This window comes from Oreochromis aureus, linkage group 3, assembly GCF_013358895.1.
Source record: "Oreochromis aureus strain Israel breed Guangdong linkage group 3, ZZ_aureus, whole genome shotgun sequence".
In the NCBI taxonomy this organism is placed as follows: Eukaryota; Metazoa; Chordata; class Actinopteri; order Cichliformes; family Cichlidae; genus Oreochromis; species Oreochromis aureus.
This window is the reverse complement of record NC_052944.1, coordinates 105,071,957-105,095,096: the sequence shown is the minus strand read 5'-3', so window position 1 is coordinate 105,095,096 and position 23,140 is coordinate 105,071,957. Positions and strand designations below refer to the sequence as shown.

The 23,140-nt window shown below is 46.1% G+C and overlaps 2 protein-coding genes across 2 annotated transcripts; both read right to left on the bottom strand.

Annotated features, from left to right (window-relative positions):
* Positions 1 to 3,602: 3,602 nt before the first annotated feature.
* On the bottom strand, positions 3,603 to 5,507 carry LOC120438628. Its single transcript, XM_039609052.1, has 2 exons — positions 4,058 to 5,507; positions 3,603 to 3,980 (listed from the first exon to the last, which is right to left on the bottom strand). The coding sequence occupies exon 1, from the start codon at positions 5,483 to 5,485 to the stop codon at positions 4,226 to 4,228; it is 1,260 nt and encodes a 419-aa protein (XP_039464986.1). The 5' UTR covers positions 5,486 to 5,507; the 3' UTR covers positions 3,603 to 3,980; positions 4,058 to 4,225.
* A 9,650-nt stretch (positions 5,508 to 15,157) lies between these two features.
* LOC120438649 (CST complex subunit CTC1-like) lies at positions 15,158 to 23,113 on the bottom strand. The gene is made up of 12 exons (XM_039609100.1): positions 22,782 to 23,113; positions 22,605 to 22,694; positions 21,140 to 21,277; positions 19,648 to 19,694; positions 19,408 to 19,493; positions 19,101 to 19,236; positions 18,798 to 18,866; positions 18,557 to 18,719; positions 18,298 to 18,353; positions 18,035 to 18,191; positions 16,290 to 16,410; positions 15,158 to 16,218 (listed from the first exon to the last, which is right to left on the bottom strand). The coding sequence occupies exons 1-12, from the start codon at positions 22,974 to 22,976 to the stop codon at positions 16,127 to 16,129; spliced, it is 1,350 nt and encodes a 449-aa protein (XP_039465034.1). The 5' UTR covers positions 22,977 to 23,113; the 3' UTR covers positions 15,158 to 16,126.
* Between the last annotated feature and the right edge of the window lie 27 nt (positions 23,114 to 23,140).

Below are 23,140 nucleotides of genomic sequence, written 5' to 3'. Positions count from 1 at the left end.
AAGAATGCACAGATATCAACACACCATAGCACAATAAACACAGACAAGCAACATGGGAAAGAGTTCCAGTGTGTACATCTGATCTGGGACCGCTGCAATCTTCGACTGCGCCTCCAACTGACCTGATGTCCACATCAGAGGGGAGGTAAGCGTTGGAGGTGGCATTGGGTAGGGAGGGTGATGCGTCAGTGAGTGCTTATCAGTATATGTATGTGTGTGTGTGTCCATACAGTAGTTCAGCTGAGACAGTGTCCTTCGCCCTGCCAGGCTAAGTAAACAGTCTTCCAGCCAACCCAGGTGGCCTTGTATGGAATGGGAAGGAACAGACTCAACACAGTCGTTATCAGGGAGTTTTTGTTCAGCTCCAGCCTTGAGCCCACAGCTAGCGCCGAAGGGGTAGCATTATGATGGTGATTTTTCTTTTTGCAAACAACTAATGAGAATTTCGAGCTGTTTTTAACACTCCGACACTGGTCTCTCAATCTCCCGTTGGATAGCTGCGAGTTTCTCCATGATGTTATTGTCTGTGAAGGTTCTCAGTCATCCAGGTCATTGTAGTCAAAGGAGTTTGCAAAGAAAAGCGTCTGGACTTCTTTAAGTTGCTTGAAGACGTTTCACCTCTCATCCGAGAAGCTTCTTCAGTTCTAAGGTCAAATGGCAGAGAGTCCCAGATTTAAACCCAGTGGGAGTATCCCCCCAAGGAGGGACAAAGGACCCCCTGGTGATCCTCTAATCACATGCGCCAAGGTGTGAAAGCGGGTGTGGGACCTAATCAGCCAGGGTTTCGGGTGAGCTCATTGTGAAACCTGGCCCCACCTTGTCATGTGAATTCCTGAGGTCAGATGGCCCAGGATGTGAGTGGGCGTTAAGGCGTCTGGGGAGGGAACTCAAAACTGGATTATAGATGGCAGACAGTTGGTGTCGTAAACCCACACCCGCTTTCACACCTTGGCATCTTCAAGCAACTTAAAGAAGTCCAGACGCTTTTCTTTGCAAACTCCTTTGACTCCATGATTTTATTAACCGTCGATTCCGTGATCTTGTCACCCTTTTGCTCATAGAGCAGATCCTGAGACCTCACGACCGCAGCCAACTGATCCGTGATGTAGTCCAGCTTCCGCCCATAGGTGTTGTTCTGAGCGGATTCTTCCCTGATGTATCCCAATATCCGCTCAGAGATGTTATTCTGAGTATTCACTGCAGCCGCTAGCGCCTCCAAGCTCTTAACCATGCTGCCTTCCGTGAGCCCTTCCTGAGAAGTCACACCTCGTCCCATCGATTCAATCCCAGCGGGCAGCCTTGTGGGGGTTTGAACAGCCGGTTCCGCTTTCTTAATTCTCCGATAAGCCAGGGCCAGGCCAGCTCCGATCAGCAAGAACCCTGTTATCATGGTTCCGAATAGGTAGATATCTTCAGCGTCCTCGATCGACAGTCCCGCCAGGCACACGATCCTCCATTTCTGCCACCCGTCCATCGTGTATCCGGCAGGGAAAGTCCCTCCAGGGCACTCGGGCTCTCCCGAGCCCAGACTTCTCGTTGAGAAAAGGGTGTCAATAGCATTTAGAGACCAGTTGATCAAATCCATAATTCTCTTTTAGGTTTTAGACACAGACTGTGAGAGAGTGTTCCAGAACTAAGCAGGGAAGATATGGGAGAGGAGAAAAGTGCGTCCGCCTCCTCCGAGAGCCAAAGCAGATCTTGTCTTGTTGTATTTCTGTCACTTTTTCATACATGTCATCAAACTCACCTCTCAACTGCAGCCTGAACACTGAATTAACTTTCAGTATGTAATAGTGATGGGTCAGTCGCGAACGAAAAGGCTCTTAGAGCTGAACGACGGGAGCCGTATTTTTTCTTTTCTTTCTCTCACCCTCTCTCTCTCACTTTTTTTTCTTCGCGCCACACATGACTGATCAATATGTGTTTGTGCCTTGTGTTTGGCACTAACACATTGAGTTGGGAGGGGCGGTAGTTACACTCACAGCAGCAGTAGCACGCGAACAGAGCAGGAGGGAGACAGAGAAATAGAGCCAGGGGACAACATCGACACATTAGAAAGGTATAGTAAAGAAAATGAGCAACACCAAGAAAAGAAGAAAAATCTAGAACCATTTCAATTTTATTGACAACACAAAGGCAGAGTGTAGAGTCTGCAAGAAAAAAATATAGAGCCGGCTCCACAAACAACCTGCACAGGCACCTGAGAACTGTCCACCCATCAGTGCAATGGGAAGATGAAACACAGTCAGTTGAGTGTGATATTAATAAATGTGCCAGTGTGTCTGCAACTGCTGCTGCTGCTGCATCTACAGCAGTATCTACGGCATCATGCAGTATACCACCACAACCACCTAAACCAAAACAGAGCTCTATGAGACAATTTATGCAGAAGTCTGTGACCCCAGCAAGGCAGAACTCAGTTGATGAAGAACAGGCAAAAATGATTGCACTTGATTTCCAACCATTTTCAGTTGTAGATGATAAAGGATTCAGGAAGTTTATTCATGCACTGAATTTTACGTATGCAATTCCAAGCAGGAAAACACTCCTCCCAAAAATAATCCCAGGCCTATATGACAGAGAACATAGAACGTGCATCACTGCAAGAGAGGGTTAAAAAAAAGCCACAGCAGTCTGTTTAACCCTAGAACACTATCGCCGGGTGATTTATACCCGAGAAAATACATTTACATGATTTCTCCCTCCTCCAGCTGTAAACGTGTCGAGGAGCATGTGCCTTCACCATGGAAGTCTCAAATGTCCCAGGAATGGGTGGACCAAAGACCAGCTTTCCAGAGTCATTATTTTGTTTTAGGAGGTTTATTTTTCATTTTGTTAGACATGGCACAGTTGAAAGTAAAAGACGACCACTCTAATTTGTCATGTGTTGTCATATTTTGATATATTTGATTACTTTTCATTGGTTATATTATATCGGGTAAAAATCACCCGGCACTAGTGATCGTGTTACTATTTATAGCGATAGTGTTCTAGGGTTAACAACTGACAGCTGGACATCCCACTGTCTTCTGGATTGTTTTGAGTTCAGTGACAGACACACTTCTGAGAACAGAAGAGCTGCTCCAAGTGGCAAAAGAGTGGGATGTGGAAAACAAAGTGACTGACAATGCAGCTAACAATTAAAATCCTGAAATGGACCCACCACCCATGTTTTGCACACACAATTAACCTGGTTGTAAGAGATGCTTTGAAGGTGATGAAGCCAGCTGTGGACAAAGGTGATGATGGAATTTTTCCACATGAGCGCAACAGCCATACACAAGCTCAAATCTACCCAACAATAGATAGGCATGTGTAACAGGTATTACAATTAAATAATATGAGATAGGTATTAAATTATTGTCTTGACAACTTTGGACTAGTATCAGAAGGTTCTAAGTACGACTATGGAGCCTTGAAAGGATCAGCAGAGAAGGAACCACACAAGGACAGATAAGATATGGTTTAAATAGAGACTGTATTGAAAAGTTGTAAGTTTACAAACCCTGCCTGTCTAAAGCCGGCTTCCTACAGTGCACAAACGCACATTAAAGGACCCAAAATAAAATCAAAACCAAATATCCTCTTTAAGGAAGTTCTCCAAAGAGTTTCAATTAAAGAGCTTCCGCTCCTGTTGCTCAGTCCACTTCTCTTTGGAAAGAGAAATTAGAGTTCCTTGTGTGTGTGTGTTTCTGTCCACTGGTTCTAACACTACCCGGGTAGATTTTTAAAGTGTCAGTCTTATCTGTGTCAAGGGATGTAGTGATAGTCCTGAGGTTCGCTGAAGATGGATCCCACGGCTGGCCACACCGTACTCTGGTCCGTCTACAGTCACTCTCTTGGGATTGGCTCGCCACTGAACCCACAGGGTTCAGATCTCAAATGATCCAGTCCTGGTCAAAAACCAATCGGAGCTCGTGGTGAGATAGCTCGCCAGGCTGACGCAGCTTCCCACGGCCGTATTTCACAGATTTCAGATCCTAATAAATAGCCATCTGTTAACAGCTAGTATGTGAAGATAAATTGCGAATTTAACTTTTATTTTAGCTTTTCTTACCAGGATCTTTCAGCTAATTTGGCGGTTGCCTCGTGAGTAATGGCTTTCACAACAGGAAATGTTAACTAACAGAAAGTCATCTCAAGGCATACTCGCCTCCTAGTGGCAGGGAGGGAAAATTACACCTCTAACATTATGCAGCAGCACAACCCACAAATCTGATGTGGGTTACACTCTCCCCTCCTGAACTCTTGCACGTCCCTGTGCATGACAAGGTTCACACAAATGTTTCTTGGGGGGAAAGGCAAGAGAAGAAGCAGGTGCTTCACCTTCATTTACCATGTCATTCCACACATCGGTCAACCCTTGGAAGAAAGACTTTACCACGGTGACAATTGGTTTCCCCAATTCAGTGTAGTCGAGCCTCATTGGTGGTTGACGATCCCGCTCAGACCTCCTGACATGGATATCAGTGTCAGCACGTTCCTCTACTTCACCACTCTCCTCCTGTCCTCCAGTTCCAGGATCATTCATCACATCCTCCAACCTGTCCGGGAGGACTGGGATTTCTTTAGGTTGGCCCTCACTTAAGTCCTTGACCTCGTTAAGCAACTCCTCTTCCCCTGAACTGCTACCCAGCGGCATCCTGTGTCCCTCAGATTCAGTGGATGCACTATCATCCATCTTGGCTTCCCCCACAGATTCATGGAGTTCAGGTGCTGGTACGTCCGCAGCAGGAGGTGAGGTCTGACCATCATCTGGAGTCTGCTCATCGCCACATTGATCTGTTTCATGGTAAATTGATGTGACATCAGGCATAACATTGGCAACTTCTGGAACATCCGTTGACTCGGCGGAGACTGATGTCAGGTTATTCTTGCCGTGACTAGAACCTAGGTCTCTTGGGGCATTTTGCGTTGCAGCACCCCCAGTCGTCTCAGAGAGTGGTTGTATTTCGAACCAAGCAATGGGAACAATGTCCTCCTCATCTGAAGACTGGTCAAGCTCCGTTGTGCTGTTGGGAGTATTCTGACGTGTCCTAGGCTTTCTAGCTCGTTTGGGGTGAGCACGCTCCTCCGTTGGTGCAGCAAGAAATCCGCATGGGAGTAAGAGGTCGCGATGCAGCGTGCGCTTGGGACCCTCGCCGTTCTCTGGTCTAACTGTATAGACTGGGAGGTCTCCAGCTTTCTTTACTACCACATGGACTGTGGACTCCCACTTATCAGCGAGCTTGTGCTTTCCTCGAATACGCACGTTTCTGACGAGCACTCTGTCACCAACGCCTAAAGCAGAAGGACTCACTCGCTTATCAAACCGAATCTTATTCCTCTCAGCTACCTTGGCAGCAATCCTTGTGGCAACTTCGTAGCTCTGCTCAAGACGAGATTTAAGGTCCTGTACGTATTGGGAATGTGACTTGTGTCGCTGTTCTTTCACTGGCAACCCAAATGCAAGGTCGACAGGCAACCTTGGCTGGCGTCCAAACATTAGTTCATATGGTGTGAACCCAGTCACCTCACTCTTGGTACAGTTGTACGCGTGGACCAACGGCTTTACAAAGTCCTTCCAGTGGGATTTTCTTGACTTCCCAGAGTGCCAAGCATGTCTAATAGAGTGCGGTTGAAGCGTTCCACGGGTTGCCCCTTGGGTGGTATGGTGTTGTTCGCGTTTTACGGATGCCCGCAATCTGACAGAGTTCCTTGATCAACCGCGACTCAAAATCAGGACCTTGGTCACTGTGCAGTTTCTCTGGGAATCCATAATGGATGATGAAATTGTCCCACAACCACTTTGCAACTGTTCGAGCCTTTTGATTTTGTGTCGGTCCAGCTACAGCATACTTGGTGAAGTGATCAGTGATCACGAGGATGTCCTTTGTGTTGCTTCTGTCCGGTTCGACAGACAAAAAGTCCATGCATACTAATTCGAGTGGTCGGCGTCGTCGTTATATTCACCAGAGGTGCAGCTCTCTCAGGTAGAGCTTTCCTGCACACACACCTGGTACACGTTCTTATTTTCTTCTCAATGTCCGAAGCCATTCTTGGCCAGTAGAATCTGGCTCTGACAAGATCCACGGTGCGTTCCTTTCCCGTGTGACCCATGTCGTCGTGCAGGCTTCTCAGAACCACGTCTCGAAGTTCTTCAGGCAAGACTAACTGATGTTGTGGGTGTCCCTCTTCTAGGCGTGTTCTATAGAGGATGCCATTTCGGAGCTCAAACTTGTTCAATTCTCTCAACAAGAGAGGCAGATCTGGAAGCTCAGTCCTTAGACTGGGTGGTGGTTTCACTCCATGCTCAATCTGGGAAATGACATGCTTAATGCACTGATCAGCTCGTTGCTTGTCTCTGAGGTCCTCTTCTGAAAGGTTTGGGATGATGGGTAGTCCTCCAAGCCCGTCCTCATGTCCAAAACTGTCAGGCACCGCATCTGCAGAAATGGCCAGGCTTTCAACCAGGGAGATACTACCATCACAGTCCATTGCATTGTCGGCGCAATAGATAAGTTGTCTCTCACAAATGGCTTGAACGACCTCTGGATTAACCACTTCAATGTCTCCTGGGTCAGATAGGTGATGTTGAGTGAAACGATGTATCCTGTCCCACTCTTTCTGAGATGGTAGGTCGTCACGCAGATTGCCGTGAGGGCGTCGCGACAATGCGTCAGCATCTCCATTTTGTTTCCCAGGGCGGTACTGGAGCTTAAAAGAGAAGGTGGAGAGTGCAGCCAGCCACCTATAGCTGGTTGCATCGAGTTTGGCAGAAGTAAGTATGTAAGTGAGAGGATTGCTGTCAGTGACCACCGTAAACTGATTGCCATACAGATAGTCACTGAACTTCTCCGTCACAGACCACTTCAATGCCAGGAACTCGAGCTTGTGAGCCGGGTAGCGGGATTCACTACGTGATAGCCCTCTGCTAGCGTGTGAGCCACAACACGCAGCTGCCCCCTGCTCCTGATACAAGGCCGCTCCGAGGCCGGTGGAGCTTGCATCCGTGTGTAGGATGTAGGGCAACGTGGGATCTGCAAAGGCTAGAACTGGGGATGTTGTTAGTTTTTCTATAATCATTTCAAAGGCCTGCTGGCAGGCAGGTGTCCAACGGTCCAGAAATGGTTCTTTTGGGTGGTAGTACTGCCCACTCTTGTCTTTTGACTTGGAATGCTTCTGAACAGGTGGGTACCCCGATGTCAGATCATTCAGAGGCTTTACTATGTTTGAATAGCCTTTGATGAACTTCCTATAGTACCCGCAGAATCCCAGGAAGGCTCTCAGCTCTTTTAGGCGTTGAGGAACTGGCCAGGTCTTTAACGCTGCTATTTTCTCTGGGTCTGTTTCCACTCCCCGCTCCGATACCACATGCCCCAGATAACGAACCGAAGACTGGAAGAACTTGCATTTTTCTGGAGACAACTTCAGCCCGTACTCCTTCAACCGGTTGAGGACCTTGATGAGTCTGGCTTCGTGTTCTTCTAAAGTCCTCGAGAAGACTATCAGGTCATCCAGAAAAACTACAACCTCCTTCAGGTTCATGTCACCCATGCACTTCTCCATCAGCCTCTGGAAGGTACTTGGGGCATTCGTCACTCCTTGGGGCATGCGATTAAACTCCCAGAAACCAAGCGGGCAGACAAAGGCAGTCTTGGGCTTATCAGCTTCATCAACCTCAATCTGGTAATAACCAGACTTGAGGTCGAGAACACTGAACCACCTGGAACCAGAGAGTGCTGCAAAAGTGTCGTCCATCCTTGGGAGTGCGTACGCGTCCTTCACTGTCTGCAGGTTCAACTTCCTGTAATCAATACAGAGGCGAACTTGACCATTTTTCTTCCTGACCACAACAATGGGAGATGAAAATGGAGACTCGCTCTCACGAATCACTCCAGCATCAAGAAGTTCTTGAAGATGTTTTCTGACAGCTTCCACATCGTTTGGGTGGATTGGCCGGGCCCTGTGCTTGAATGGTGTTTGGTCAGACAGCTTGATGTGATGCTTTACTTTATCTGTCCTCCCAAAGTCAATATCATTCATGGCAAAGACTTCAGGCATGCCATTCAGCTTTTCCACAATTCTGTCTCTCCACTCCGGAGAAATTTGAGATTCCCCAAAGTCAAAGACAAGCTTAGATTGATCAGGGGACTTGGATCCAGGTAGCTTGGTTGGCTCCTGACCCTCCGTCGCACTCTGTTTGTGCGGTAGAATAGCCTGGATTGCATTGAGCTCAGCAATCACGCTCTTGGCCGGAATAGTGATGTCGTGCTCAGACGCATTAGAAATCACGACTGGTAGCCTGCATGGGGATCTGGTTGGTATGTTGAGGAGGCAGGTCTTTACTAGAAGTCCTCCAGGCAAAGATGATGTAGGGTACTCCACAATGGCACACTTCTCCGACTGGAATCCCTTGACTGCTACGGTTCCCTCTAATACAACAGTTTCTCCAGCCAGAACAACCTTCGTTTCTTTCCCATGCATCCTCACCACTCCAATGTTACTGTCGTGACATTGTTCATGTCGCAGCTGTAATACTTTCAGCACAGTCTTGTAGCCATCTGCTGAAGTGTGGTGGATCACTGGACCTTTCTCTTTGTGCATGTTATATGCCACATCAAGGGTGTTAGTACCAATCAGTACATGAAAGCCAGATGTTCCACTGTCTGGGACCACTAAGGCCAAGGTTGGGACATCACACTCCTTCCCCAAGAATTGTTCTGGAAAGGTGATGGTGATTTTAATGTAGCCCAAATAAGGTACAGGTAACCCATTGGCACCTTCAACTTCCAATAGATCATACAGTGGCTCTATCTGTGTTTCAAACAGATGTTGATCAAAGAAGGACTTGGTAACCGTAGTCACTTGTGAACCTGTGTCCATCAGACAGTTAAACTGTTTATCTTGGATCATCACTTGGCATGTACTCTTTGTACCTATCAGTTTTGGGGAAACCTTCGAAAGGTGTTTCCTGACATTACACTGGTTCAAAGCAGCACTTAATTTAGGTGTAGCGTCTTTATTAACAGGGCGCTGGTGAGCTGCTTCAGCCTCAGTTTGCCCTACAACTGAGGCTTCATCTAAAAATTTTCATTGGGAGTTAGATGGTCTGTTGCATCCCAAAGACGCTGCTTTTCTCTTAGCTGACTTCTTTTTTCATCAACGAGAGTGGGGTTTGGTTCGTTAGTGCAAGTTGAGGAAATATGGCCATCCTGACCACACTTGAAACAATACCAGGCCTTCGGCCTTGCGTTCTGTTTTGGGTTGGATGGCTTCCAGCTTGGTGCTCTAGGGTTAAGTTTAGGTGGTACTGGTCGGCTGGATGTGTGCTCAGCGCTCCCCTTGGGTTTCGAGGTCTTTTGGGGTTTCTTTGACATCAGTGCGGTAAGCTGGCTCTGAAGAGATGCGACCTGCTGTTTGAGTTCCGCCAATGTGTTGGACTCGGGTGGGATCACTACTTGCTGGCTACAGGCACATGTGCTTTGCGAGCTAGTAACGGCCCGCTGTCGATTTGAGCCGAGGTGCTTCTTCATGCGTGTGACTTTGGCTGCATGTCTATCCTCTTCAGTACGGATCTGTAACAGGAGCTCTGCAAATGCTGGAGGGTGACTTTTCTTTTCTTCTAGGTTGAGGTCAGAGAGCAAGATGTTGTCCCAACAACCGCGGCAGAATTGCTTGAGAATATGTTTGTCTGCTTCTTCAGCAGCAATTCCTCCCCTCTTAACAGCAAGGTTTAGAACAGCCTGGAGGCGGCAGAGGTAGGACGAAGCCTTTTCACCAGGGTCCTGAAGAGTGTTCATAAACTGGGCGAAAAGTTCCTCGCCATCTTCAACAGTTCCAAAGGCTGCATCCAGCAGTTGAAGGTAAGTTTCAGGGGTAGCTTCAGGACTTAGCCTTTTGACAATATCTGCTGCAGGGGAAAGCAAGCTCTCAACCATTTTTCGAGACTTCTGAAGATTGGACAGAGTGGAATCTTTCCTGAGAAGCTCAGCATGTGATCGCCATGTGTCGTAGTCGGTCTCATTACTGGGCCTTGGGGTTTTGCCTGAAAATGGGTGAAGCTTGATGGGAAAATGTGGATATGTGTTACAGTCACTTTTCCTTACAATGTGTTCAACGATGACCTTTTGAACTTCAGGTGGGTGTAGGTCACTCTCCCTGATGAGTAGGTTTTGCCTCAGGATGGTGGGTGGCTTTGGTTCGGGGCAATCTTGACCGGAATCCATCAAGGAGGGACTTCTGAACAGCCGGTGATCTGAGGTTTCAACTGTTTCAAGAGATGTGTCGAACGGTTTGGCTACAGGTGCCTCATCAATGCTGTCTGTTCCAATTGCCTCACTGATCTCTGACATCATGTCTCTCAGCACTTCCTCGTAGTCTTTCCCACTTAATTTTGCCAATTTCTTTATCTCATTGAGGTAGGTTTTGGTAACATTGCAGCCAACCTTTGTAGTGTAAATGCTAGCCAAAGCTTGAACGAGATACCTGACACTTGGGTTCTCTTTGAGTTCATGTGTGTAAGGCAAAAGAGGAGATAAGGTTTCAATGGCGGCACCATCTTGATACTCAATAATCAGGTTTTTATAAAACTCTGATTCAGCATCAGTTACTGGAACAAGCCTAAAAGAACCATATTTCTTCAGAAAGTCTATAATCTCCTCATCTTCTGGCGATCCAAGCAACCCACTCACAATCACTGCATTTGGGACTTTGATACCTGAGTTAGCTATGAACTCCATCTTTGGCAACGACTCTAAAACATTTAACAACTTTTTTTTTTATACAATTCCCCAAACATGAGATATGTTTCACTGCTGACACTTAACTAGGCTCCTGGCTGGCTCGCCACTTTTGTAACAGGTATTACAATTAAATAATATGAGATAGGTATTAAATTATTGTCTTGACAACTTTGGACTAGTATCAGAAGGTTCTAAGTACGACTATGGAGCCTTGAAAGGATCAGCAGAGAAGGAACCACACAAGGACAGATAAGATATGGTTTAAATAGAGACTGTATTGAAAAGTTGTAAGTTTACAAACCCTGCCTGTCTAAAGCCGGCTTCCTACAGTGCACAAACGCACATTAAAGGACCCAAAATAAAATCAAAACCAAATATCCTCTTTAAGGAAGTTCTCCAAAGAGTTTCAATTAAAGAGCTTCCGCTCCTGTTGCTCAGTCCACTTCTCTTTGGAAAGAGAAATTAGAGTTCCTTGTGTGTGTGTGTTTCTGTCCACTGGTTCTAACACTACCGGGTAGATTTTTAAAGTGTCAGTCTTATCTGTGTCAAGGGATGTAGTGATAGTCCTGAGGTTCGCTGAAGATGGATCCCACGGCTGGCCACACCGTACTCTGGTCCGTCTACAGTCACTCTCTTGGGATTGGCTCGCCACTGAACCCACAGGGTTCAGATCTCAAATGATCCAGTCCTGGTCAAAAACCAATCGGAGCTCGTGGTGAGATAGCTCGCCAGGCTGACGCAGCTTCCCACGGCCGTATTTCACAGATTTCAGATCCTAATAAATAGCCATCTGTTAACAGCTAGTATGTGAAGATAAATTGCGAATTTAACTTTTATTTTAGCTTTTCTTACCAGGATCTTTCAGCTAATTTGGCGGTTGCCTCGTGAGTAATGGCTTTCACAACAGGAAATGTTAACTAACAGAAAGTCATCTCAAGGCATACTCGCCTCCTAGTGGCAGGGAGGGAAAATTACACCTCTAACATTATGCAGCAGCACAACCCACAAATCTGATGTGGGTTACACATGCCTGAGCTGAAGCTCAAGCAAGAATGTATCACAAGGTGGAACTCCACCTTTCATATGCTAAAACGGATTCTGGAGTCCAAGGATGCAGTCATCTCTACCCCAGCAGTTATCAGTGCACTGGTTGACCCTCTGAGCCACGAGGAATGATAGTTACTACAGGAGGCACGCACTGTTCTGGAGACATTTGAGCAGGTCACTGTGGAGATCAGTGCAGACAGGTGAGTGTGAAAATGTTATTGCATTATCATTATTATTAGTATTTTTATCATTATTATTATTATTATTATTATTATTATCAGTAGTAGTAGTAGTAGTAGTAGTAGTAGTAGTAGTAGTAGTAGTAGTTGTTGTTGTTTAAAAAAATGTAAAAAGCATAATTTTGAAACATTGTTATTTACTCTTTTTCAGCTATGTCACAGCCTCCAAAATGTTAATTCTGTGCAAGAGTCTGCAGAGAGTGACAGCTGCGCACCAAACCAGAGTAACTACAGGAAAAGTGAAAGAGTTGGTGGATGCTCTCTGTGCATCCACGGACAGAAAGTTCCACAGAATGGAATATAACGCTGTTCTCTCTGAAAGCACCATTCTTGATTCAAGATTCAAGAAGCTGGTCTTTAATGACAACAGAGCAGTGGATGAAGCTTTTCAGAGAATAACTTCAGCAGCAAGATCCAGCCAACCAACTCCACTGCCAGTGGACCAAGAGGGAGAAGACGTAGAAGAGGGTGAACAAAAGGAGCAACAAGCATCTGCTGTTTCAAGGTTCTTTGAAGAATGAGCAAGTAGAGACACTGCCAGAGGGAATCCCTCAGCAGATGCAATACTGGAAGTGATACTACATTGATGAGCCCCTTTGCCAGAGGTGTAGACCCACTGAACCGGTGGGAGACCAAGTCTTCAATTTACCCACGTCTTACCCAGGTGATGACATGGAGACTGTGCATTGTGGCAACATCAGTCCCCTCTGAGAGCATCTTCTCCAAAACAGGGCAGATAGTTACTGACAGAAGAAACCGTATCTGCTCCTCAAAGCTGAGGCACTTGGTATTTCTAAATGCCAACCTTTACCTTAATTAAAGATCTGGGTGGTCATTTTTTTTTCTATTTGTTTTCCATATTTTAATCTATATTTTATTGTGTTGTATTGAAAAACCAGTCCATTGATATAACAATTGATTTTACATATGTTTGATATTCAAAGGAGTTTGCAAAGAAAAGCGTCTGGACTTCTTTGAGTTGCTTGAAGACGTTTCACCTCTCATCCGAGAAGCTTCTTCAGTTCTAAGGTCAAATGGCCGAGAGTCCCAGATTTAAACCCAGTGGGAGTATCCCCCCAAGGAGGGACAAAGGACCCCCTGGTGATCCTCTAATCACATGCGCCAAGGTGTGAAAGCGGGTGTGGGACCTAATCAGCCAGGGTTTCGGGTGAGCTCATTGTGAAACCTGGCCCCACCCTATCATGTGATTTCCTGAGGTCAGATGGCCCAGGATGTGAGTGGGCATTAAGGCGTCTGGGGAGGGAACTCAAAACTGGATTATAGATGGCAGACAGTTGGTGTCGTAAACCACCGCCTCTGTTCAAAGATGGTCGCTCACAGTGGACATAGATGGCCTCTTTCACTCCTCTTTCAAACCATCTGTCCTCTCTGTCCAATATGTGAACATTGGCATCCTCGAAAGAGTGACCTTTATCCTTAAGATGCAGATGGACTGCTGAGTCTTGTCCTGTGGAGGTGGCTCTTCTATGTTGTGCCATGCGCTTGTGAAGTGGCTGTTTGGTCTCTCCAATGTAGAGGTCTGGGCATTCCTCGCTGCACTGTACAGCATACACCACGTTGTTCAGTCTGTGTTTTGGAGTTTTGTCTTTCGGGTGAACCAGTTTGTGTCTGAGTGTGTTGCTGGGTCTGAAGTACACTGGGATGTCGTGCTTGGAGAAAACTCTCCTGAGTTTCTCTGATACACCGGCTACATAGGGGAGGACAACGTTGTTGCGTCTGTCTTTCTTATCCTCCCTCGCTGGTGTCTGATCTTCTTTTCTGTGCCTCTTTGCTGACTTTATGAACGCCCAGTTAGGATAACCGCATGTTTTGAGTGCTTCCTTTACGTGTGTGTGTTCCTTCTTTTTTCCCTTCAGGCTTAGAGGGAACATGTTCTGCCCGGTGGTGTAGGGTCCTAATTACTCCAAGTTTGTGTTCCAGAGGGTGATGGGAGTCAACATACAATTTACTGAAACGTGTTTTTCTTTATTTCGTACAAACTATTTTAAAAGAGCTTTGATCACAACATCTTTGCTTTTTCCTCCAATCGTTTATTCTGCTTATTTTATTTAGTTTAACTAACAAAGGGTTAAAATTTAACTCTTAACCTGATTTAAACGTTTAATTTCTCATTAACTCACTTTTAATTTTTTCGTTGTTTGATGTATTATTTCTTTGTCCTTGTTTAAATTTTGCTGATCCTGTTTAATCTGACCTTTGACCTACTTATTCCTTATAACCAAAGAAACCTTTTATCTGATATTTTCACCTTATTTATTGATTATATATATCAATCATATTTTATCACCTTACCTTATTTTGACCTATTTCCTTGTTAGCCTTGATAAACCTTGATCTTCCTTCATCAAACGTGAAATTTCTTCCACCTGAACTTCAGGCTTAAATTAAACCTTTGTTAAAAACCTTCTTACTAACTTGTAATTCCAAGTTTCTGCATTAAACATGCATCTTATCATATAAACACTCGATCAGTGAGAGAACTTTAACCTAACTTTAACTTTAGGCCGAACCAAATGAAGCAGCTAATCTCGGCAATGCTAATCTAATGCATGTGTTACTCATGCATGAGGATGCCTGTCTGGAGCCAAGTGTTGTTCCACCCACTTGACCTCCGTCAGACTCTCAGCCAGGTTCCCCATAACACTTCTTTTATTGTGGTTACATGAATATGCATAGGTTCATTAACATATAACGTTTTACATAGGTATACATGTGAACAAAGAATACCGTGTGTGTGTGTGTGTGTGTGGGGGGGGGGGGGTCAAGATGTGACCCCATGAAGACTCCTCAAAGCTGTCCATCTAAACAAAAGGCACTTAGACTAAAAACACATTTTTACACTAAAACACGTTTATCCTTAAAACATAAACGTCCATAAAACAATAAGACAAGGTACGACCTCTCCCATGCTCCCAAAATGTGGGTGTGAAAGCCACTTGCTCTGGAATGCAAACAAAGTTTGCAGACTATTAAGGATCAAAACCTCTACCACTCTACAACTGATTATAAAACTCTAAGCATATATGGGTAGATATTTCTAAGCATAAATGACAATCACAATACAAATCCAACAAGGCCCGTTTCATGGAGGCTGTTTAAATGTGATGTAAACCTGGATTAAAAACCCCACATTTGAACAGATTCATCAGTGGCTGTGACCATGTTAAAGGACTAATGCTGACGTGCTCTGACACTCATTAGCATAGAAAACAAAGTGGTGAAAGCACAGAGCCCTGAGGAGCTCCACTGGACGGCTCTGTTCACAGAACTTACATTTAATGATTTCACTTTTATTTACATGCAAAACACCCTCAGAGAGAACAGTTGTTTCAGGGCTGCCAGCTTTATTGGAAAGATGAACTGAAATCATTTAACCTAAAATAGTCCAATTTATGACAAACTAACACGGTGAAATGTTGCAGGATTAAAATGTGTCGATGGATGAACTCTTTCAGTATAAGATCCAATAATACAAAACACATGAAGGTGAGGAGAAATGAATTTTAAAGTAAGTGTGATTTAAAGCAGACTGATTCTTTCCTGGTCAGGCTGAAGCTTTCACCGTCTGACGTCTGTAAAGAAACTGAAACACGTTCACAGTGTTTAGTTTTACTTCACAAACACAGAGAATCTGAACTACAGGCTGTGGGAGTTACACCTGACCCAGAGCCACACGTGTCACACAGCACACCTGTTCAGGTACACGTGTCACACAGTGGAGGTCAAACCTTTATTATCCCGCTCTGTGCCACAAACACCAGATTAACCAGTTTCACTCATCATCCTTCCACTTTCAGATTTTACTGGTGCAGGTTTTATGAATCACCATCTGAGAACGTCTCTGATGTGGGCGCCACTCACAGGGATCACTTCCTGTAGAAGGGTCACATGACCTGTTAAACACCCCTTTGTGATGATGACAGCTCCGCCCCTTTCATGTGAGGTTAAACCCAGAGAGCTTCGTGTGACCTCTGACCCTGATCACCAGCGTTAGGTTCAGTGAAGGTGAGATACCGTGTGACAGGAGGAGGAGCAATAAAGTTTTATTTGTACGAACACGTAGAACAGATAAAATCAGAACGAAGCAGGTGGAGCTCAGTCAGGGTGGAGGTGCAGACAGGTGAGCTGAAGGGGAGGAGCCAGTCTGGTCAGGAACTCTCTGTCTCCTCGAGTGAACCTCCTCACCTCTGAAACACAAACACACACACGACTCTGAAGGTTGCAGTCAGGTTGGTCAGGGTGGTGAGGGTGGGGTTACCTTCTGGTCTCTGGTTGGTGCGTTTCCTGCAGGTGAGGTTGAGCGGCCGAATCATGACATCACTGCTGCACAGACACAACAGGAAGTGGAGGAGGAAGTCGTCAGCGTCCCCGTCACACACCTGAGACAGAGACAGAGGTTATGTGACTGCAGACTCACGGCTCGGCCCTGTGGAAACGTCCTGCAGGACGTCTGTTTCTCTCTGTGGTGTCCCCCCACAGCGTCCCCACCGTGCTTCACTGTGTGGACGCTGTTCTTTGGGTTGTAGCTGCATCTTCTTCTCGTTTCACCTCCTCTGACCACAGGACGTTTCAGTCTGCAGGGTCTTTGTCCCGGTCGTCCTCAGCAGTGTGGCTGAAGGTGTCTGCTCTGCAGACGTGGAGCTCTGTGAGCTCACAGTGTGTCCCTGTGCAGCCTATAGAGTCTTTGAAGTCTTTGCTCTGACAGGCTTGTTCTGTACTGGGCGGCTCTTTGACTTTCTTCAGGTTTCACTTCCTGACACTCTGATAACCTCAGATATCCACAATGTGAATCCTCACAAACGTCTGTTTCTCTCTTTTCACTCAAACCTTCTGACGTTTTTACACCGACTGTAAATATGAAGAAAACTCTCAGTTTGAACTTGATTCTACAAACTGAGCTTTGCAAAGTAAATAACAAATAACATGAATGAGTTAAAACCATAAATGGAAATAAGTGCTCATTAATCATAAAGAGTCTCGCGTCACAGTTTATGGAGTTAAAACGTGTTCTTGTTATTTTAAACAGGACGTCTCAGTTTAGACTCCACGTTTGTGTTTTTATAAACTGTTACTGTTTGATACTAATCTCACTTTCTTATGATTATAATTATTTTCTGCAGTAAAGGACAAAAATTAATATTCAGTTAACACAGCTCCACCTGTGGGTGGAGGGTCCCTGTGGGTTCTCCTGGTGTGACCCGAGTCCTAAATGCCTCTCGCTGTGCTGCCCCTCCCCTGTGGTCTCCACCCTCCGTGTGGGAGGTGTGGTGTTGCAGTGAACTGTAAGGCCCCTCCCTCCTGTTCACGTGAGCCCAGCGTGGGTCCGTCACACCTATAGACTTTTAAAGGTGGAAGTGGCCACGCCCCCAAACCAGTTCAGCAGTAAAGTGTGAGCAGACGGAGCTGTTACCAGGATGCAAACAGGATGTGCCCTTTCACAGTTAAAGCCTCAGAAATAAAAACATGACCCGATCTTAAATTTTAAAGACAAAATAAAGTTTAAAGACGACGATGAGCACGTGACTCACCTGTGACAGGTAAATATATACACCTGACAGGTGAAAGAGGCCATCTATGTCCACTGTGAGCGACCATCTTTGAACAGAGGCGGTGGTTTACGACACCAACTGTCTGCCATCTATAATCCAGTTTTGAGTTCCCTCCCCAGACGCCTTAACGCCCACTCACATCCTGGGCCATCTGACCTCAGGAATTCACATGATAGGGTGGGGCCAGGTTTCACAATGAGCTCACCTGAAACCCTGGCTGATTAGGTCCCACACCCACTTTCACACCTTGGTGCATGTGATTAGAGGATCACCAGGGGGTCCTTTGTCCCTCCTTGGGGGGATACTCCCACTGGGTTTAAATCTGGGACTCTCGGCCATTTGACCTTAGAACTGAAGAAGCTTCTCGGATGAGAGGTGAAACGTCTTCAAGCAACTCAAAGAAGTCCAGACGCTTTTCTTTGCAAACTCCTTTGACCTGACAGGTGGTACTGACCTGGCTCTGCCCACGAGGGAAGACTCTGATGTGACCTCTGACCCTGAGTGCTCTCTGAAGCCCCTCCCACTGACCGTCAGCCAATCCCAGCAGAGCACGAACCAGAGCAGCTGAGAACCAGACGTGAGCCTCACCTGTCCCGTCATCAATCACCAGCCTGATCGAAGAGCAGAGCGACATGGTTTGATCATGTGACTGTCACCTGACTCATCCAGGTGATTAACATGTATCAGCAGGTGAGCTCAACAGGAAGCTGCTCTTACTTTGCTTTGGACTGAAACACTGACGAGGTCGAGTGACACTGAGAGCTGCTGCAGCCCTGAGAGAGAGAGAGCAACAGGTAAACACACACACCTGAAATCGTGAGCAGTTTACTCCAAAACTACACTTTACTTACGTGCACTAACACTAACACACCACCAACACGCTAACAACACATGAAGCACTCTGAGTACTTTCACTGCACCCGAGAAACTACAACTAAACACATCCTGTACACACTGTGTGTATTTTATGCAGTACCTGTGTGTACACGCTGCCACACAGCGAGCAGCTCCACTGCAGTTGCAGGAACAGGAAACACACCACGTGACCTTTGACCTGTCCCACAGTGCACCTCTGCTTGCTGCTCAGAGCCCACTCACCCAGGTGCATGATGGGAGCAGGAGGAGGAGGCTGGGCCGAGCTGATAGAAACAAAACAAACAAATAAACAACAGCACGACAAACACGTGAACCAGACTTTACCTGCCCTGTAAACTTACCTGGTGTCTCCCAGGGAGACCACAGTTATGGAGCTGACAGGTAAGTACGTGCAGTACACACTTCCTGTCCTGAAACACACACACAGGTAAACCACACAGGTACGTAACCATCGGCATAACTTTGTATTGAACATTCCCAGATGATCAAACAACTATTTTGCTGGTAACACCTGAAATGAGTAAAGAAGATCAGCAGCCTATTTATGCAAGATAATTCATAATTTTATTGTTGGGTTACACTGGTTGGAAATGAGTCCAAATAAAGAGTCCAAACATTTATAAGCCTGTCTATGTGTGTCTCACCTGGACAGCCTCCTCTGGAAACCAGACAACAGCAGAGTGTTACCCGGCAACAGGCCAGGTGGGTAGGGGGTGTGGCTTAAGTCCAGGTACACCTGCAGACTCCTCCCAGCTTGGTCACAAAGAGTGAGACGCACACCTGCACACACACATTAAGCTAACAGTCAGACCTGAGACTCACACCTGAAGCACTGACGCCTGCAGTTCCTCTAGTGTCCAGCAGAGGCAGCAGTGAGTCAGCCCCCATAGACCCCCATGTTAAAACGTCACAGCAGAAAAAGCCTGATACACAAACCACCTGTGTGTTTACCTGAGTGTGTGTGTCCAGAGTGGGCAGTCCTGTTGTTCACACTGATCCTTTCAGACACCACACCCTGAAAACACACCAGCTCTGAGCTGAAACACAGACACACACACACACACACACACACACACACACACACACACACACACACACACACACACACACCAGTAAGAGTTTAAAGCAGGCTGGAGCTGCAGTTCCTCAGATGGCCACAGGGGGCGACTCAGTGAGGGATGAGCAGTTTACCTGCAGTCTAAGACCTCTGAGACAGACAAGACTGTGGGTGGGACGGCCTGAAAACACAGAGAAGAGAGATGGAAAATGTGACGTCATTCAGGGGTAAAACCGCAAAGGATTCTGGGAACGAGTGGCAAGCGGTGCTAGCGCACGCAGGCTTTCACATGGAAACAGTCACACAGTAAATAAAAAGAAACACAAAAAATGGCAAGAAGCTGTTGTATTATTAACTGCAATAGCCGGTCGCATGACAGCCACAGGAAGCCGACAGGTAAAGAGATAGTTTTTTATCGGATGACGTCGTGGAAGAGAAATTTTTATATATGTGCCCAGGTTTTGAAGCAATCAAAGGATGAATAACTGTTTTCCAGTAAGTTGAGTTCCAGTGGGGGTTTTTTTGTTTGTTTTTGTATTGATTTGTTTTTCACGAAGCAGCTAATAAAGCTGATGGATTTTTACAGTTTTGCCTCTTTCTTGTAAGATTCTATAAAAGAATGAAACAATAATGCCAGTTATAAATAAAGACAATAAATTGAATGAATTACGAAACACTCATTTTATTTCTATTAGATCTGAAAATGTTGTGTAATACTACAACCTGAAACGACAAATAGATTGTGTTGGACTGTACAGGAGATAAAAATATTTAACAACAGCTAAATAAACGGTAAATGGCATTTGTATAGTGCTTTACTCAGTCCCTAAGGACCCCAAAGCGCTTTACACTACATTCAGTCATTCACACACTGGTGATGGCAGCTACATTGTAGCCACAGCTACCCTGGGCCACACTGACAGAGGCGAGGCTGCCGGACACTGGCGCCACCGGGCCCTCTGACCACCACCAGTCGGCAGACATGGGGTTAGTATAGGGGTTAATATAAGGATATTTGGACAGCCAGGAGGCAGCCTGGAATCAAACCACCGACCTTCTGATTAGTGGCGGGCCTACTCTGCAGCCCCAGCTACAGCTGTGAAATGGAATAGTCCAAATCACCAAAGTAAACTGGACCTGGGCTTGTTGCAGGGATCTGAAGTTACTAAACATCTTGTGAGTGTATGCACTAAAACTTAGGACCATATAATAACAAATATGTGTGTGATGAAAGTTGGGCAGCACGCTAACGTCCTTACTCCACTCTGTATGCTCGTATGGGTCTGACCCTTTCACCCCTTTGATTTTTTCCTCATACTTTTTTTTTTTTTCCTTTACGTCAACTCTGTCGTTGTACAGATCTGCTGTGTTCTCCGTCGTTTTGCACACAACTGTTTTTGGGGCAAATAAAATGCAAGTACGGATTAAAACCACAGAAATGATGATTACTGGTGTTGGAAATGCTAACGCTTCATGCAGTATTTTGATTTTGTTGCCACTTGTACCCACAATGCAATGCGTGAAAGTCACATGGTTTGTCAATCTCTATAAAAAAAGTTTAAGGGTCCTGGAGGAAGACGGGGAACAAACCGTGTGTGTGTGTGTGTGTGTGTGTGTGTGTGTTACCTGTCTGCAGGTGGGCAGCAGCAGTGGGCGTGTCAGAGTGTGGAATCTCCAACCACGTCTGACTTGTAGGGTTGACTCAGCGTGGAGATCCACCCCACTGCGCCCAGAAACTCCACAGCCAATCAAAACACTGGGATCCTGATTGACAGACACATGGGCCAATCAGCTGCAAGGATTTAGGTCATATCAACTCACAAACAGGAATGTTCGGTGTCATCTGCATAGCAGTAAAAATGTAAGCTATGTGTTTTGATGATACTGCCAAAAGCAAGCATGTATAATGTAAACAGAACTGGTCCTAGCATTGAACCCTGTGGAACTCCATAATTAACCTCAGTGTGTGAAGAATAGGGATGGGTACCGGTGTCCGGTGCCATGATGGCACCGGTGCTGACATAAACGGTAGTAACCAGACCGAAAAGCAGCGCACATTTCGGTGCTTTATTTCGGTGCTTTTTTTTTCCCCTGAGCCAATTCTAGCCAATCATTTTACGTTTCCGAGGATAGTAGGCGGGGCCAGGTACGTACGTTCTTTTAGAGCAGAGCTACAGATTAAAAATGCCCAAGGCGAAGCGATCAAAAGTCTGGCTGTACTTCACAGCAAAAGATGCAAACTCAGCAGCCTGCAACAAGTGCTTTAAGCTGATACTGTGATACTGTCAAAGGAGGTAACACCTCAAATCTGATGAAACACCTGGCGACGCATAGCGGTTTTTTTAAAGCCGAGAAATAAGCCGTGTTTGATAGCTTGCTGCGAGACCTCACACTGCACATCTACTGCGGGTGTGGTGCCTGTTATCGGACCCGGAGTTAGCAACATCCCCCCAATAGAGAGTCCTGGCCCCTAGCCCTGTCAGCGTAGCAGAAATGATGACGGATGATGATGGCAGCAGCAGCCGTTCTTCTCTGCGTGAGTAGCTTCACCACATTAACCACATTATTACATTAATGCATGTAAGGTGAACTAGCAAACACCGTCGTAGTTACATGCAGCTGTCTTCTTGTTTGATGGCAGATACTCCCTTCACCCTGGCCAAAAAGGTAGCCCAAAGAAAAAGTGGAAAACAGTTAAACATGAGAGGTTTTTGGACAAAGTTTGTGTTTTTTCCATTGTTTAAGCACTGCTTCCAGCCAAGAGTGATGCCATATATGCCCTATAGCTGCAGAAAAGGCTAACATTGTTATCTTTTTACAAAAAAAACAGCTGAACATGAGAGGTTTTTGGACCAATTTTGTGTTCTCCATTCTTTAAGCACCGGTTTGAGCACCGTTTAAGCACCGGCACCGTTTCAAAAGTACCGGTTTGGCACCGGTATCGGATAAAACCTAAACGATACCCATCCCTAGTGAAGAAGTACAGTTAAAGCTGAAAAACGTTCATGTGTACTAATATCAGAGAGCAGAGACCGATGAGGGAAACCTCTGGCCACGCCCTTTAGTGACATCATCAAAGCTGGGTTGATACCTGAGTGTTAGCGGCGATGAGTCTGTAGAAACATCCAGGCTGGAGGACAGGAAACCACCGCGTACACACACCTGAGAACACCAGCACCACCTGCACACACACACACACACACACACACACACACGTAACTGTGTATCCAGGTGACCTCAGGTAAACCCACACAGGTGCGTCTCTCACCTTTCTCTCCTGCTTTTGTTCACTTTCTTTCTCTGTCATTGGTTCATTCTTTGGGTCCCGCCTCCAGCTGACCACTGGACCAATCACAGCAGCTTTCACTGAGAAGCACAGTCTCAGCCCTGCCTCCTGATCCTCTGCCCCCGCCCCTGTATTCCTCCAGGACACACCCTCCTTCTGCTCCACCCTGATCACCATGGAGACACAGGACCAGGGGTTGCCGGAATCTGCTTCTTCTTCTTCTCTTCTCTTCCTCTTACTCCCAGCAGTCTCTTCTCCTTCTTCTTCTACTGTCTGCTTCCTGGCAGTGACGTCCCCTCCCTCCTGGCTCCTCCCCCTTGTGTCTCAGGTGTGTCTCCATA

What these genes read in the sequence shown, in the direction of transcription:
- LOC120438628 (XM_039609052.1), bottom strand. Translation starts at nt 5,485, where the DNA reads ATGTTTGGACGCCAGCCAAGGTTGCCTGTCGACCTTGCATTTGGGTTG.
- LOC120438649 (XM_039609100.1), bottom strand. Translation starts at nt 22,976, where the DNA reads ATGGTGATCAGGGTGGAGCAGAAGGAGGGTGTGTCCTGGAGGAATACA. An exon ending in GTCTCCCTGGGAGACACCAG is followed by an intron (nt 18,720 to 18,797) that starts GTAAGTTTACAG and finishes TGTTTCTATCAG; the next exon opens with CTCGGCCCAGCCTCCTCCTC. An exon ending in GTGGCAGCGTGTACACACAG is followed by an intron (nt 18,354 to 18,556) that starts GTACTGCATAAA and finishes TCTCTCTCTCAG; the next exon opens with GGCTGCAGCAGCTCTCAGTG.